This window comes from Pelodiscus sinensis, chromosome 4, assembly GCF_049634645.1.
Source record: "Pelodiscus sinensis isolate JC-2024 chromosome 4, ASM4963464v1, whole genome shotgun sequence".
Taxonomy (NCBI): Eukaryota; Metazoa; Chordata; order Testudines; family Trionychidae; genus Pelodiscus; species Pelodiscus sinensis.
The window spans coordinates 15,846,248-15,863,828 of NC_134714.1; the positions used below are offsets into that span (position 1 = coordinate 15,846,248).

The 17,581-nt window shown below is 45.4% G+C and overlaps 2 protein-coding genes across 7 annotated transcripts in view; both read left to right on the top strand.

Moving 5' to 3' along the window:
- On the top strand, positions 1–2,357 carry HSPA2 (heat shock protein family A (Hsp70) member 2). The gene is given in 1 exon segment (NM_001287561.1): positions 1–2,357. A coding segment is annotated over 1 exon segment (1,908 nt). The 5' UTR covers positions 1–67; the 3' UTR covers positions 1,976–2,357.
- Positions 2,358–11,244: 8,887 nt separating this feature from the next.
- Positions 11,245–17,581, top strand: part of PPP1R36 (protein phosphatase 1 regulatory subunit 36) — a 30,759-nt gene continuing 24,422 nt past the window's right edge. Inside the window, exons 1-2 of one of the 6 annotated variants that reach the window (XM_075926408.1) lie at positions 11,245–11,601; positions 16,736–16,981. In XM_075926408.1, the coding sequence (XP_075782523.1) occupies positions 16,901–16,981 (81 nt within the window). In that variant the 5' untranslated portion in view covers positions 11,245–11,601; positions 16,736–16,900. The other 5 variants (XM_075926411.1, XM_075926412.1, XM_075926407.1 and 2 more) reach the window with 5 other exon arrangements.

Consider the following 17,581-nt stretch of genomic DNA (forward strand, 5'->3'; position numbering starts at 1 on the left):
GGCAGATCGCGCCGTAGCTGTTGAGACGAGCGCCTTGAAGGAGGGGGTAGCCGAACGAACCGCCATTATGTCCGGCAAAGCGCCTGCGATCGGCATTGATTTGGGCACCACGTATTCCTGCGTGGGTGTCTTTCAGCACGGCAAGGTGGAGATCATCGCCAACGACCAGGGCAACCGCACCACGCCGAGCTATGTGGCCTTCACCGACACCGAGCGCCTCATCGGCGATGCCGCCAAGAACCAGGTCGCCATGAACCCCACCAACACCATCTTCGACGCCAAGCGCCTCATCGGCCGCAAGTACGACGACCCCACGGTGCAGTCCGACATGAAGCACTGGCCTTTCCGCGTGGTGAGCGAGGGCGGCAAGCCCAAGGTGCAGGTGGAGTACAAGGGCGAGAACAAGACCTTCTTCCCGGAGGAGATCAGCTCCATGGTGCTCACCAAGATGAAGGAGATCGCCGAGGCCTACCTGGGCCGCAAGGTGCAGAACGCGGTCGTCACCGTGCCCGCCTACTTCAACGACTCCCAGCGCCAGGCCACCAAGGACGCTGGCACCATCACCGGCCTCAACGTGCTGCGGATCATCAACGAGCCCACGGCGGCCGCTATCGCTTATGGGCTGGATAAAAAAGGCAGCGGGGCCGGCGAGAAGAACGTGCTCATCTTCGACCTGGGCGGCGGCACTTTTGATGTCTCCATCCTTACCATCGAGGACGGTATCTTCGAGGTGAAGTCCACGGCCGGGGACACCCACCTGGGTGGGGAGGACTTTGATAACCGCATGGTGAACCACTTCGTGGAGGAGTTCAAGCGTAAGCACAAGCGCGACATCGGCAGCAACAAGCGGGCTGTGCGGCGGCTGCGCACTGCCTGCGAGCGGGCTAAGCGCACGCTGAGTTCCTCCACCCAGGCCAGCATCGAGATCGACTCGCTGTACGAGGGCATCGACTTCTACACTTCCATCACTCGTGCCCGCTTCGAGGAGCTCAACGCCGACCTCTTCCGCGGCACCTTGGAGCCCGTGGAGAAGGCCCTGCGCGATGCCAAACTAGACAAGGGCCAGATTCAGGAGATTGTGCTGGTGGGCGGCTCCACCCGCATCCCCAAGATCCAGAAGCTCCTGCAAGACTTCTTCAACGGCAAAGAACTCAACAAGAGCATCAACCCCGACGAGGCTGTAGCTTATGGCGCTGCAGTGCAGGCTGCCATCCTCATGGGGGACAAGTCTGAGAACGTGCAGGACTTGTTGCTGCTCGATGTCACTCCTCTGTCCTTGGGTATCGAGACAGCCGGCGGAGTGATGACTGCCCTCATCAAGCGCAACACCACCATTCCTACCAAGCAGACCCAGATCTTCACCACCTACTCCGACAACCAAAACAGCGTACTGGTGCAAGTATATGAGGGTGAGAGGGCTATGACTAAGGACAACAATCTGCTGGGCAAGTTCGACTTGACCGGCATACCCCCAGCTCCCCGCGGCGTCCCCCAGATCGAGGTAACCTTCGATATAGACGCCAACGGCATCCTGAATGTCACTGCCTCTGACAAGAGCACGGGTAAAGAGAATAAGATCACCATCACCAACGACAAGGGCCGTCTCAGCAAGGACGACATTGACCGAATGGTGCAGGAGGCAGAGACTTACAAGGCGGAGGATGAAGCTAATCGCGACCGGGTGGCAGCGAAGAATTCTCTTGAGTCCTACACCTACAATATGAAGCAGACCGTAGAGGACGAGAAGCTGAAGGGCAAGATCAGTGACCAAGACAAGCAGAAAGTGCTTGACAAATGCCAGGAGGTGGTCAGCTGGCTTGACCGCAACCAGATGGCCGAGAGAGACGAGTACGAGCACAAACAGAAGGAGCTGGAGAAACTCTGCAACCCTATCGTCACAAAACTGTACCAGGGAGGAGCCGCCCCAGGCGGTGGGGGCGCCGCAGGGGGACCAACCATTGAAGAAGTCGACTAGATTTGGACTGAACTCTGCACTGTTTATGGACCGTTATTTTCCAATTCTCCGTTTTACTTTTTTTCCTAACTTAAAGTCAATGTCAAAACAGTTTAATTCTGTTTGTGCATAGCAAGCTGAAAGATCTGCTTCTATGTGCTTACAAAGAGAAGGCAGTCCAACTTGATAAGGTTAGTAGGAGATAAGTTAACTCAGATGCTGATGCTAGTATTCTGAATGTTGTCTATATGTTCATGTCTTCTCTGAAGCGCCCACTTGATCGTTATTGTTGACAGACATTTCAAGTTATGCATGGAGAACGTTGTTTACCAAATGACTTAAAAATATATTTGCCGGTCTGGCATCTGAAAACTTTGGTAATAAAATAAAAATACTTAAAGCATAAAATTCTCTGTTTTTAATCGTAACTGCTAAATGTTAAAGGTTCGTGGTTTCTGAAAGGTCAGAATATTATAGAGACCGCTTAATAAGAGTGCAAAGGCTGCTAACAAAAGACAACAGTCTTTAAAGCGCATGTGCATGGCAGTCGTGCAACAGCAAATGGGTTATTGCTCTTTCAGAGGCTGTCCTTCCCAGTTTCTCCCAATCTCATCTCGGTGGGAATGGGGGAGTAGCCTATGACAAAGCTTATGCAAGGTTTGGTTTTTCTGCATTATTGTCCTAAATAACTGTGAAGCTGTTAAGTTGCACGGGAGATCGTTAAACTTGATTGGGGAGGTTAAAATGCTGGGTGTAGTGGCCTCACATTGAGGTGTAAAGCTTAACAGTCACGGTTAGCGTCGGGATTCTCAAACCCAAGGCGGCTTTTTAAAAAGCTCGGGTACTGGAAAAACTCTGGCGATCTTCATCGGCTAAATAAGTTAGAATTTACTTAGGGTTTTTTTAATCTCTTGGCCTGCAGTTTAAACGCGTTCTAAAACGGACAGCTGATATTTCAGTATAGTAGCTAACCTCTCCGGGGGAGGAGGGGCGGAACAGAGGGATGTAGAGAGCTGTATGACTCGGGAAATCTTCTTAAAGGCTGTCTGGAGAGGATAAAAACTTAGGCTGACTTCCCGAAGGCTGCTAATGCAAGAGGCATGGAAAGGGTGAAAGTGCATGTTAAATGGCGTTTTTAGTCCTGCATACTAAATATCCAGCCTAGTAAGTGACAGAATTCTGAACCCCTAGTAGGAAATTAAACTTGAATGCAGGAGGCACTACTTTGCTACGGCATTAACACACGTGTACCCTCTCCCCTCCCCCTAAGTTTACAGCAGAGAACTAAGTACTGTAAATTGTACTCTTCTAACCAGGAAACTGCAACTTAACTCTACTGCTAATTATTAATCAGATCAATTTTTAAGTATGTGTGGAGACAACATGAATAGGACAGAATGACTCCTGGAGACAATATATAAGCCTACAATCTCAAAACATTAAAATTTAGTTTTAAGCTATCCAGTTAGCAAGATTTATTTGCTGTGAAAGCCTCAGTTATTTTCCCACACATTTGGGGGTGGGGGGGACTGCTCAGACTAAAGTCAGGCAATTTGGGGATAAAGCTGCCCCTCAATGCTGACTTCTGCCAGATCAAATAGATGCTGTATAACTGACCTCTTAGTTCTTAAGTCAAAGATCTAGACTTCTGTTAACTACATTTAGTATTGAGTTGTAGTTTGGAGAAGAGGTCATAATGTCCTAAGATGGACCTTACCCAGTCCTTTTTAGATACATTTCCAAAAAGAGATGCAATTTATATTTCAAGGTATATCCTTGAACTATTTATTTGGAGGTAGCTAGGCAAAACTTACTTGGAACAGTTTCACAAAGTTTTTAAGGGTAACAAATGTTGGCAATTAATGCTAACAATGCAGGGTTTTTCTGTCAGCGTTCCCTGTTTAGCTGAAATCCCCATGTCTCCAAATAGCACCTATGGATTAGAACAGTGTTTCTCAACCTTTTTTATGAAGTACTCCTTTTAAAAAAAACTACAGTTTTCAGACAATTTTTTCTACCATTGCAATACATTTGTTTAGACAACTTAATGGGGGGGGGGGGGGAGGATATGAAGTTTTTGGATGTAAAAAGTACTGTAGAATTTAAACTGGGAAAAAAATCTCTGATTAAAGAGGTTGGTGACAATTGCTCTAATCCAGTGTTTCACAACCAGTGGTATGAATACTCAGTCTGGGGGAGGTGGGGGGGAACGTCAACACAACTGAAATCTGGAGGAAAATTACATTGAAGTTCAATGTAAGATCTCTCAAACCCAAATCCTTTACCCTACTTTCTTTCTGCCCCTTGAGGCCTTGTCCCTGCTCTACTCCTTCTCAGAGGCCTCACCTTGCTGGTCTTGGACCAAGGGGTTGGGAATGTGGGGAAGGGCTCTGGGATTAGCCCAGGCTGGAAGATTGGGGTTCAGAAGGGGCTTCAGGCTGCAAACTCGGGAAGAAGTTTGTGTGTAGGAGGCAGTTTAGGGCTGGGACGGGTTCAGGAAACAGGCTCTGGCTGGGCATGGTTTAACTGAGACTGCTTCCAGGTAGTGGAGCAGTGGGGTTAAGGAAGGCTTACTGTGGCCCTGCACCACTCCTGAAAGCGGCTTGGCACCATGGGGCCATTGCAGTACATGCCAAGTGCTGCCTCATCTACAAGCACTGAACCCACAGCTTCTACTGGCCATGGTTCCCCATTATTGATCAATGGGAGCTGTAGTAGTAGTGTCTGCAGGCAAGGACAGCACGTGGAGAGACCCCCTGCTCTTTTCAAGGGATGAAGGCATATGCCAGCCACTTCCAGGAGCAGCAATTGCCACAAAGATAATTACTCCAGCCACAAAGATTAGGTATTTTAATACTCACTTCCCCCAAAAATTAAATTTAAGCATATGAGAAATGAAAATTATAAAATGCACAGACCAGTCAAAGCTCCTAAGTAACCCCCCCCCCCCCCCCCCCCCCCCCCCCCCCCCGCTGAGTTGGGAGAGGAGAGTGAAGGACAATGTGTGTTTGTGAAAATCTCACACTGTGTGAGTGGCAATGCAAATCAATCTCCCTCCATTCCCTTCCCTCTGTGGGGAGATGGGGTACAGGAGTGGGAGAGGAGGGACACCCTGATGAGAGTATCCCCCTTCTGCCTCACACCCTGCACAGCAAGCAACAGGCTCCCAGGGGAGCAGTTCCAAGGCAGAGAGCAGGAGCAACAGGGCAGTAGGTGGAGGGGCAACTGAATTGCCTGCACTTCCCAGCCAAACTGGTCAGGCTCACCTGTCAGAGGCTCCAAGATGTACCAGTAGATCCATAGCTATTGGTTCATGACTATTGGATTAGTGTCTTCCATAGCTCTATGAGCTTTGTCTAATGAGTATATACGCCCTGTGGTAATCATAACTGCTCCATGTCACTGAAATAATTGCTGTTCACAATATTGGATGCAAGGTGGGAGTGTGGGGGAGGGAGGTGATGAGCAGGTGTTGCTTGCAGTTCACTACCTCCAATGGAGGAGCCTCCTGAGGACATACTGGGGCCAAACTTAAAACTGAACAAAGGTCAAGATAAGCAATCCCCAGTATCTCTTCTGTGAGCTTTAATATTGCAAATGATACAAGCTGGACTTTGTAATGCTTTTCCTTCATTGCTCTCAGAGCCTTTTTCTTTTTTTAAGGGCTTAATGGAATCCTAAAGTCTGCAATGTAGTAATGCTTTTTGCTAAAGGATTGGATTAGATTTTCCTTCAAACATATATTAGCATTCTAAAATGCCAGTTGAATAAATTTCTCTGCCTGAATGGCAGAGTTGCTGTTGAGTTCTTGTACATACAGCACAGTTACAAGTTTGAGTTAAAATGAATGCTGGGGAAAATCAGGGGTATAAGTTAAACTTTGCATAGTTCAATTTTTTTATTTAGCACCCCTAACTATTCAAAGCCACTTACACTTCAATAAACAGTTTATATAGCCATAAAGGTCTTAGTTATGCTTAGCTAAATTTGGTCTTAATTTTCATGGATAATATTGATAAGCTTTTTAGATCATCTCAAATGTTCAGTTGTGTGAAACTGTGGTAGTGGGTGTCCAACATCTTTTAAATTATATATATATATATATATATATATATATGTGAGATTCTCCTAAAGAGACCCTAATAGGATGTTTTCCAGCAAGTGATCAGCCTGGGTGGGAAAGATCATAGTTCTTGGTTTCCCCATTCTTATTTGAGTGCCATAAGAAGCAAATTTTGCTGAGTGTCTACAATAACTGCCATTTCTATAACCCTCTTCCTGTCTTTGCCTTATCCCAATCTGCAATATTTACATAGGAAAAACTAGTACTCCAGCAATGATGTAAAGATTATTGCTGTGTGTGGGGGGTGGGGAGTCTGTCAGAGTAATATGGTAGTTAAAACACTCCACCCTCAGGAATGGGGGTTTGCACTGAAGCAGCTGTATTGTAGCTAGAATAAAGTTAATAGGGCGTCTAGTTTAGACACATCCAAATTGTATGAAAGCTATAGGAGCATAGTAGCTATTATATATGTGCAAGGTTGGGAAAATGTGTTAAGGCTGGAGGCATATATTTTTGCTTTTCAAATGTGATACTAATGGGGAAAACGGAACAAAACTTGAACGGCTCAGCACTGAGAGGGTTTTTTTCTTGGATAAAATAAAGTCCAATGTTGCCTTTCTTACACTGTTAATACCACAATAAATGAGAACCCTAGTAATGAAATATTGATGCCAACAGCAAAACTACCACTCAAGTCAAATGTGTAGGGCTAGATTTCACCCCTGCTTCCTACAGCAAGTAAAAATCAGTCATCCTTCATAATTAGTGAAAGCTCTGGAGTACGTCTACACTTGAGGGGTTGCACACTCAAAATCTGGCAGGTTAAGAATGAGAGGCTATAACTATGGGGCAGTTCGTGTTATGAAACACAGGCAGAGTCACCCAACTTTGTCAAACATTTTAGTTCTGTTTCAACTGGTCTTGGCAAAAATGTCTGCTTAAAGTCAGGCCTGTAAATTGAAGTGTTTAATTAGTTTAGCATGTAGCTGTTCTTTATATTTGTTGATCAGGCTAGTAGGGCACTGTTGAAAAATCCCATGTTGGTTAATGGAACATTAAGACTCCCACAGCACCTAACTCGCTGTATTTCATAGAGTAAAAAGATGCTATGGTCTGCGCCTGGGGAGTGGTGATGGTGCTGTGGTGATTTCCTATAGCTTCTGAATTATTGCTGATACAAGGTTGTTCTTTATAAATGAAGGGGAGAGGGAAGAATAGAAAGGATATAAAATGACTTTGATAAGTTAGGTGGTGAGATCAGGGGACCTGTCTCAATGCATGAGAGGGTCTCAAGGATCAACTAGATTAGGGAGAAGGTGTAAGAACACTTGAGGAATGGACTGGCAGGCTATTCCTCCCAGGTTAGGAGTGGAGTCAGTTCCCTGCAACCTTCATGCTCCAGAATGCATTACAGTCCCCATTGTCTGTTTCAACATTTGCACACACGACTTCATATGCAGGCCTGCAGCTTTTATGATCCTCCTATTTATTTAAAATATAGATGCCTTAAAGGTTAAGTGCATTGCATGAGACTGCCTGAGAGCAGAAACCTTTGAAAGAAATATACAATTTAATGATTGCACTTAGTTGTGTCCTCCCTATTCTATTCCCTGCTGCTTTCTCCTCTGGCACGTACAAACAAGCACTCAGAGAATCTGTTTTTTCTGTGCAGATGCTACACCTAGCATTATATAAAAAGCACCAAATCAAAGAAGTGCATGCACACCTTTTTAAAGCAAGCTTAATTCAAAGCTCCTGTCTTCAGACTTCCCTGTTACCCTGTATTGTATTTCCCACAGGGTAAAACCAATTTTGTACCTGCTTCACTATTAAGTGGGTGAGTTTTACTGCTTATAAAAACAAAACTTCTTTAGCTTTTTGTGAAGGAAGACTAAAATGACTTTCCCAAATGCATCAGGTGGCTCTTGTCTTTGAGTCCATCCTAAGTTTTTGTGCAACCAAGATGATCACAGATGAACTGTAGTTGTGGCAGTTTTAATGTAATTGAAAATGGTGATAAAAGTTGGATGGGTGATAGCCAATATTGGCTATGAAACAAAGCTCAAAATCACTGAAGGGGTTTTCCCCATTTCTGGAAATTATAAACAAAGGAAAATCTCTGTAGAGATGGATTTCTAATATCAAATGTAGTTTACCCCTTATACTTAGTCCCGGTGAGCACTGTGAATGCTTTATTGGGTATAGCTATTCCAGCAGAGCTCCCAAGTATAGATGCTGACTGAATAAGTTTTTTCTGTTGGTGTAACAACAGTATCCCCAGTAACATAAGCTGTGTGGTATGCAGTATTTTTATAGACATGTTGGTCCCATGATATTAGAGAGATCAGGTGGATGAGGTTGTATCTTTTATTGAACCAGTTTCTGGTGGTGAGGGATGTAAGTTTTTGAGTCCGAGAGCACATTGTATAAGCTCGAAAGCTTGTGTCTTTTGCCACCTGAAGCTGGTCTAATAAAAGAGATTCTCACCCACCTTATCTCTCTAGCTATGCTGACTGTAGCACTTTCCTGTTGGCAGAGCTGTCTTTACCCTGGAGTTTGCCATAACTTAGAAATAGGTTGCAGGATTTTTGCACCCCTGATGGACAGCTATTCCCTACTCTAGGGAGAGGGCCCCTACCAAATTCACTGTCTATTTTGGTCGACCTCACTATCATAGGATTTTAAAAAATCATAAATGTCATAATTTCAGCTATTTCTGAAATTTCATGGTGTTGTAAAGATATGGATTCTACCCCAAAAAAGAATTGGGGGGGCATGCACAAGATTATAAGGGGGGGGACTAGTGATCTTGCTATTTTTACTTCTGCACTAGTGGTAGTGCTGTCTTCAGAGCTGGAGAGTGGTGACTGCTGACTGGGAGCTCAGGTCTCCAGGCAGAGCCACTACCAGGAGCCATGCAAGGTGAGAGAATGGTAGAGGAAATTCTTGCCATTCATGGTAAATGTGTTCTGACATCCACTGCAAATGGTGAAATTCACAAATAGTGGGAGTTGCAGCTCTCAGTCCCCATGGCTCTGGAACTTGCTGCAGCTGCCAGGAGACACAGGGAGCTCACCAAGGCTCCCAGCAGCCGCCGCCCGCTCTTCCCAGGCCAGGAGACCTGTGAATACGCAGAACCACGAATAGCGAATCGGTAAATTGTGAAAGTCTCTTGTATTGCCAACCTTATGCCTGTGTGGCTGCTGCTGGGGTACTGCCTTCAGAAATAGGGACTTGGCCAACAAGGTGTAGCACAGAAGTAAGGGTAGTAATACTGTGACCCCTCCAGCCCTTAAAATAACCGTGTCCTACCTCCAACTCCCTTTTGGGTCAGGACCCTGAATTTCAGAGCTCCCTAGTGAAATCTGTATAGTATAGGGTAGAAGTGAACAAAAGACCAAATGTCACAAGGGGAGACCAGATTTCTGGATCCATGACACATTTTTTCATGGATGTGGATTTGGTAGGGCCCTAACTATAGACCTCTGTCCTCCTCTCTATCCTACTCTCTCTCGCATAGCTTTAGTAGGATTACATAACAGCAGCTCCCAATCTTATCTGGAGATTATTATTGTTCCCTGGACAATGGGTGAGAGTTGAATCCGGCTATACTAGGTGGGAAAGGTTAGCATTAGTTCCTTTTTCTTCCTGAGCACTTTCTTAAGATCAGCCTACTTTAAATTGTCTCCAGTTGAGCACCTCAAAAATGTGGAATCTAAAATCAACGGACACTTGAAAAATCTTGGCCAAATTTCTATTTTCTAGGATGCCAAGAAACTTTCAAATACTGTTCAAGGACATTTCATATTTTTCATTTAGCAAATTAATATTTTCCTACAGGCCCTGACCATAGCCTATCTAGAAATGTGCTAAATGATGCTAGCAATTCTAGTTCCATTCTCCACTATATAAATTCCTTGGACAGAATAACAGCAAAGCTAATCCTCAACACATGGTGCACAGACTATGGCTACGTCTAGACTGCATTGCTTTTCCGGGATACCTTGGAATGCCACGTCCAAGGAATGTGTCTGCTTTCCTGAAAAAAATTAAAAAAAAAAAACACACTTTTTCACCATCCCTGTAAACCTCGTTGTACAAGACATAAGGGATGTGTTGAAAGTGCACTTTTTTCCAAAATTTGGTGCCGTGTAGATGTTCCAAATTTTGGAAAAGCCTCTTTTGAAAGTAAATCAGAAAAAGATGCAATTTGCGTATCACAAATCTTTTTCCGATTTAACACTGCAGGCTAGACATAGCCTATGAATGGTGGTAACGCTTTGGCTATGTCTATCACTCCCAGGGCACAGAAGAAGGAATGTTTTGATATTTTGTTTTAATAAAAGTGTGTAGGGGAGAAACCCATTTTGCTATATATTTCTACTACAAAGAAACAGTTCTGGTGGCCCAAACTCCTGTTGGGCCAGGTGGTCTCTGAAGCTGCTTAACAAACCCCCTGCAGGGACTCAGTGCAAATGCACAGAGCATGCTGGCTTTGACTGCCAACCCCATCGTGCAGCTGCCATGGCAGCTCTTGTTGGGCCGGTGGGGAGGGGGCACCTTCCCGCCTACCAGCCACAGCTGCGCTATGCTGGGGCCAGAGGCCAGGGTGCTTCCCTCCGCCCTGGATGTGGCAACTCCATGCTGGGCTGGCGGGAAGAGGGACATGGCAGCTCTGTTCTGGGACCGGAGGAAAGGGTGCTTTTCCACCGCCTCGACTGCGGATGCTCTCTGCTAGGACCAGAGGCATCTCTCCCCTATCCATGGTGTCCAACCCTGACCTGCTCCAGAGCTGTCACTGCTGGGGGACAGGTGCCCCATCTGTGATCCTCTCCTGGGACCCTCACTTAGTCTAGCCTATACCTATTCCAGCTGGGGGACAGGCACTCCTGCCCTGACCGTGCCTGCCAGAGCTGCGGTGGCCATTGTGGGGTGCCTCTCACCTGGCCCCAAACTGGTGATGTGAGAATGGCTGGGAGTAGTCCTCTCTCCCCGGGACAGCCTACACACCACCCCCGCCGTGTTGTTACTGAAATCAATATAATGGAAATGTAGAAAGACATCCAAAATATTAGTACTAAACTTAAATTGGTATTCTATTGTTGATTAACAGTGCAATCAAAACTGCAATAAACTGTAACTACTTTTTAAATCTTGCAATTAATTGTGATTTTAAAAAGTTGATAGCCCTGGTTATATTCTGCTAAATTGTATAGAGTGTCCTCATGAAATTGACACCTTGTTTTTGCTTTCTACAATGTACTAACTCAAAAGCCAAGTGGTGGAAAATATGTACAGGTAATATTCATGAGCAAGGTGTGTGCTTCATTTTCACACAAGCATTATGCAAATAAAAGTTCCTTGCTGGAAGCACAAAGCAAATGTGTAGCTACATAAAAATAGCTCATAACCATTACCGTGCAAGAATTTCATTTGATGAAGCCACAGAGAAGAACATGAGGTTGTCAGAAAGAACATGTAGCTGGTTTTTCTGGCTTTTGAAATTCAGATTTAATTCCTATAAACTACTTGGCAGTAGTCACATTCTGATTTCCCTCGAACATCTGTATTTGAGACTCAGAAGGTAGGGTTGCTTTTAACTATCAATATTAACAAGTTCACTTCCATAGCCTCTATTAATAAACTGGCCAGGGCAGAGGCAGCATTATGGGGGGTCTAACACTGTATAACTATGATGGTATTTGTGCATGACAGTAGGGTCAGGGCATAATTTATCTAATATAGCCAGCAATAAGGCTATTCAACTACTGCCTGGTTTGGGTACTCTAGTCAATGAAAAGTAGCAGCACCAGCAAAAGGAGATGTAAATTCTGAGCCTCTTTATGCTGAAAAATAGAATTAGCGTATTCAATTTTGCACAAATCAAAAGTGGAAAATCCACAGCAATACTAATCTTAATATACCCAACGATGCTGTTTTATTCTGTCTTTCAGTATGATCCTGCTTTTTAACATAACAGGGTACTTGGCTGGTATATTGTATAGCAAGGGAATAAGTATTAGCTCCAGTAAACTTCAATTTTTGGACTCTTTGTTTCTAATGCAAACAGCAAAGCACATAAGAGACCAATTGTCCCAGGGAAACCAGTGCTGACATTCAATCAGACCCAGGAGAGGGTGGAGGAAAGTAGCATGAGGGGTATGGGGACCAGAGGGTGCACCTGGCATGGAAAAGGGCAAAGGGAGAGACAGAAAAGGGACACGACTGGATGGTGAGTCAGTGATATTTTTGTTGTAGTATTCACGTACGACTTGCTTTCCAGTTATGGACATACTGAATAGCTGCTCAGTGAGCCCCCTTCAGTCTGTGCCTGGAATGAGGCAGGGATGTCATTGAAAAATTAGGATGTGATCATGTAATTAAACTAAATCAGCATGCGTAGGCACAAGGGGGCTGAATTAAAGTTGCATGGGCATCCTTAACTCTAGTGTTTACTGACTTTTGAGTGCGCAACTTTACCGTACTAATGTTCTTGTACCGTAATTTGTGTGTGAGAGAGGGAAATTTCTTGGTTTTTTTAAAAGAACAAATTGAAAACCAGAAATTCTATCATGTGGCATTATATTGACAACCATAAGGATCATCACCAGGACTGGAACCTTCAGCACAGGTCTCTGGCACTTGAGCTAACAGAGTAATTGCTAGCAGTAGTAAATTGTTATCCTCTATGTGCACCAGAACTCGGGAGAAATGGACACTGCTTGATGGCAGTTCAGTTATCTGTTGACATGGAGGAATAGTAAGATTCAGGAATCTTGGGTTCCATTGTGGCAGTGTGGTCTAATGAGCACATACATGAGTGCCCTATCCCCCTCTAAGGTGTTCCCATTCCAAGTTGTCTATTCTGTACTCAAATATTCTTGTCCCAGTTTCACTCTTGTCACCTACCCAACCCTACTAGTCACTACTCAGGATTTTCTTCCCAGTCTGAGTCTCCTTGCCCAGACTGTCCTAATCTCCTCCTGTTTCCGTCTGGAGGTCAGTATGAAGCAGAGTGCCCCAAGGGTTGGTTCTGGGGCCAGTTTTGTTCAACATCTTTATTATTGACTGCGTGAAGGGATGGATTTCAACCTCAGCAAGTTTGCAGATGACGCTAAACTAGGGGGCGATGTAGATATACTAGAGGGTAGGAATAGGGTCCAGAATGACCTAAACAAATTGGAGGATTGGAGGCCAAAAGAAATCTGATGAGGGTTAGCAAGGACAAGTGCAGAGTCCCACACTTGGGAACAGAAGAATCCCAAACACTGCTCCAGGCTGGGGACTGACTAATTAAGCAGCAGTTTGGCAGAAAAGGACCCGAGGATTACAGTGGAGGAGAAGCTGGATATGAGTTAACTGTGTGCCCTTGTAGCCAAGAAGGCTAATTGTATATTAGGGTGCATTAGTAGGAGTATTGCCAGCAGATCTAGGGAAGTGATTTACTCCTTTATTTGGCACTAGGGAGGCCATATTTGGAATACTGCATCCAGTTCTGAGCCCCCCATTATAGAAAGGATGTGGATGCATTGGAGTCCAGCGGAGGATAACAAAGATGATTAGGGGGCTGGAGCACATTACTTTTGAAGAGAGACTGAGGGATTTGGTCTTACATAGTCTACAGAAGAGAAGTGTGAGGGGGGATTTGATAGCAGCCTTTAATTACCTGAAGGGGGGGGTTCTAAAGAGGATGGAGAGAGGCTGTTCCGAGTGGTGATAGATAATAGAACAAGGTTATCTCAGGTTGCAGTGTGGGAGGTCTAGGTGAGTTTTTCCTAATAGCCATTTCACTATGAGGGTGGTGAAGCACTGGAATGCGTTACCTGGGGAGCTGGTGGAATCTCCATCCCTAGAGGTTTTTAAGTCCCTGCTTAACAAGCCTTGGCTGGGATGATTTAGTTGGGGTTGGGACTTCTTTGGGCAGGTGGCTGGACTCGACTTCCTGAGGTCTCTTCCAACCCTATGAAGCCTAAGACTGACACCTGATGTGGAAAATTTCAGCCTATATGGTTAATGTTTGAGAAAGTTGCAACTGAAAACAGGGTTTTACAATAGAAAGTGTTGGGCACCCTTAATAAAAGGCAACATCCATAGCTCCACCCTCAGCCTGCCACTCTCTTACCAGTGTGCTGTCCCCTGCCCTGTCATTCTACGGTATAACTGTATCTGCTAGCAGTCCCTCTCCTTTTGCATTTTATGAGAAACAATCATATTCCAGGCTCATCCCATGGTCCTGGCACAACCAAACCCTTACCTTGCTGTAAGCTAGGATAAGAGGAAGCTGCATACCCAATTTGGTGGTTCTAGTTTTTACTTTTTAGGAGGAATTCTTGAACAAACAGATGGACAGAGACGGGACCCAAACTCTCAAATATATAGTACATGGTAAAAATGAGAAAGTAAGCAATTTTTCAGTAATAGTATTGAAAAACACTTTATTTTTATACCTGATTTTGTAAGCGAGTATTTTTTAAGTTAGATGAAACTTGGGATACACAAAACAAATCAGACTCATGAAAGGGTACAATAATCTGGAAAGGTTAGAGCCATTGTCTTAAAGCTTTAAAGAGAAGGATAATTATGCAAAATTAATTCAAGAAAATGGAGTTATATTCCTAGCTCTGTAATTGATTTTCTGCATAGCCTTGGGCAAGACCTTTAAGCTCCTTCTATCAGTGTTCCCATCTGTAAAAGAGTAGTGATAATATTTCCCTAGTTCACAGGAGCATTATGAGGCTTGAGTCCTTCGTTATTTCTATAGCTATTTGATCTTCTTAGTCTGAAGAGCGATGTAAAGTCCAAGTAGTAATTTTAATTAGATTAGTTTGCAGATCTCCTATTGGGATTGTGATAATATTAGCTCTATCAGTCTGGGTTTTGCCCATGAAAGCTCATGATACTACAGGACTGCTCGTTAGCTAGATTCGGTTTCTCCTGATGAATTGTCTCTTCCCCAATCGGGCATAGACAGACCAACTGGCTCTGCTCCTGCTTGCCCTTCTCTTTTGATGTGGCTTTTTAATTGGCCAAAAGGGTCATGAGCCTAGCTGATGGCAATGCTACATTATAAACCATCCAGCAAATGAATCAGTGACATAATTTCCACTAAGGATGTGTATGGCTGACCAGTAGGATGGAGCAGCCCTCAATGGGTGGGGCCACTCCAGCTCAGCTAGAGCAGCCCCTTGCCAGCAGCAGGCCTGGCCTGGGAAGCCCCCCGTGCTGTTTAAGTGGTTAACCAGTTAAATATAACATTTAACCAGTTAACTGATTAAATGGGATTTTACATCCCTAATTTCCATATTTCCCACTTTCTCTTGTTCAAGACCCTATTTCTACAATGCTCTTGATCTCTGCCATCCTGTGATGGGAGGTATCTGAGATTGTTCCCAAATCTGCTTCGCTCATCCTAAGAAATATGCAGCACTACTGCCAAGCCACACGGATACATTTGGCAGCCTGTAATAGCAACTGGAAACACAACATACATCAGTTGTCAAAAAAGGTCACTGCAGAGAAATGTGCAAAGCTCTGAACTGAATATTCAGAAAGATTCAAGATTTTCTTTTCATCTGCCAACATTTGGGCAGGTACACTAAAGAGCACAAGAGATTTGTAGCTGTAATGGCCCTGCTGCAGCATCTCGAAGGACAGAAGGGAGAGTTAGGTATAGAAAACAAATTATTTCAGGCTAGTTTTTTTTCCACATAGCTTCTTTACTTGCACTCTCCCTAGTCTTACACATAATGATAAAAATCACAGTAATACTCTCCAAAAGTCTTTCCCGGGGTTAAATCTTTCCTCTAGGAATGAATAGGGCACATTGATATACATAGGAGCTGGGTGCATATGTAATGATCCTTCACCATTCAAATAGCTACCCATAAATCTTAAGCCAGATGCTTTTACCATCTTGGTGTGCACCTTCTTTAGGCCTAGCCTACACTCAGTTTTGCTGCTACAGCTACACTGTTTAATCAGCCTAGAATAGATTCAGCTGATCAACTGGCAAGAAGAGTGTTTTGCTGTATACCACTTCCCAGAGAGAAATAACCTGCACCAGCCATAGCACATTGTGGCTGGTAGAACTGCATTGACCCTAGAGCAGTGCCAGCAAACATTTCTAGTGTAAGGCTGACTTTGTAGAAGGAAGAGGCAAATCTGGACCAAGATCAGCTGTTTGGGGCGGCAGGGAACATTCTGCAATTTGGTCTCCGGAGACTAGGAATGTAAGAAGTTAACTGTTACCCAGTAAGCAGGTTGGCATGCCTACAAGGTAACCTGTTACCAGCCTGGCCATCTGTACCCTTTGCAGCAGGCCAAGCTGGAGCAGTTCCCCACCCCTGCAGCCATGGTGGGGCCCAAGGATACAGTGGGGCCAGAGCAGCCCCCTTACCCTGGCTGGGGGTAGGGTTTGCTCCAGGGTTAACCCATTAAACCTAGGTTTAACCAATTAACATCCCTACTGGAATGTAAGGGGTAGCCAGTCTGTAAATGGAGAAACTTAAAAAACAACAAATCGGTCTAGCAGCACCTTAGAAATTAACAAAACATGTAGAGGGCATCATGACCTCCCGCCCCCAAAAAAGCTCAGGATACCATCCCTACTGGAGGCACCTTAAAATATTGAAAAGGGCCACAGGGAGGGAAGCGGTGCTACCAGGCAGCTACATTCACTGGCGCCTCCTTGCAAGGACGCTGTCCGTGACCCGCCGCAGTCTCTCCTCCCAGACACAACACCAGCGCTCACGACGGGCCAGGGGGGTGTTGCTGCACCGCGACCGCTCAGAGATGGCCCTTGGAAGAGGACTTGGCGCTGAGGAGCGGGACCAAGAGACTGCAAGTCCCAGCGTGCCCAGCAGCGCGGCGGGCCGGCTGGCAGCATGGAAGCGTCCCGGCTGTTCCCGGGATACCGCGGTAAACAAAGCGGGCTGGCGCCGCACGGTTCTCTAGCTGCGCAGCCGGTAAGTTCTCGGCCCCCCGCCCCGCGGTGCTTGCGGCTGCTGCACCGCGCGTCCCGGCTGTGCCCGGTGGGGAGAAGCGCAGGTCATCATGGACAAGGTTTGCTGGCTGGTGCAAGGGGAGGGTTAGTGGCAGATGATGGTCAGTAGCCTCCTGAGTCCCGTCCTTTGCCTGCAAGCAGCGCCGGCCGGCAGTAGCTTGGAGGCTGACTCGGAGCCCCTAAATTAGTCAGCGGCCAGGCACCAGCTGCCCAGGCAGCCTGCAAGGTGATGTAGACTTTAAGGGGAAATCCAGGTGGTGTCAGCTGACTTCTGCCGACTGTTTATTCTGCATGTAACTACCGAGGTAGGGGAGAGGAGAATGGTGCCTGGGACCGTTTCTATTGACTCCTGGACTGCGGCTTTCTCTTTCCAGCTGAAGACTTTAGGGAAACGACTTCGTGCCTCCATTTTTGCACCTGTAAAAGATTCATGCTACACTAGACTCCTAGGGGTGTCTCCTTCTTAGAGATCTTCGGGTGGTGGAAGGTGCTGTTTGATATCAGTGAGAATTATAGTTCATGACTTTCGAAAGGCTTTAATAAAAAATAAAATGCCTGCCAT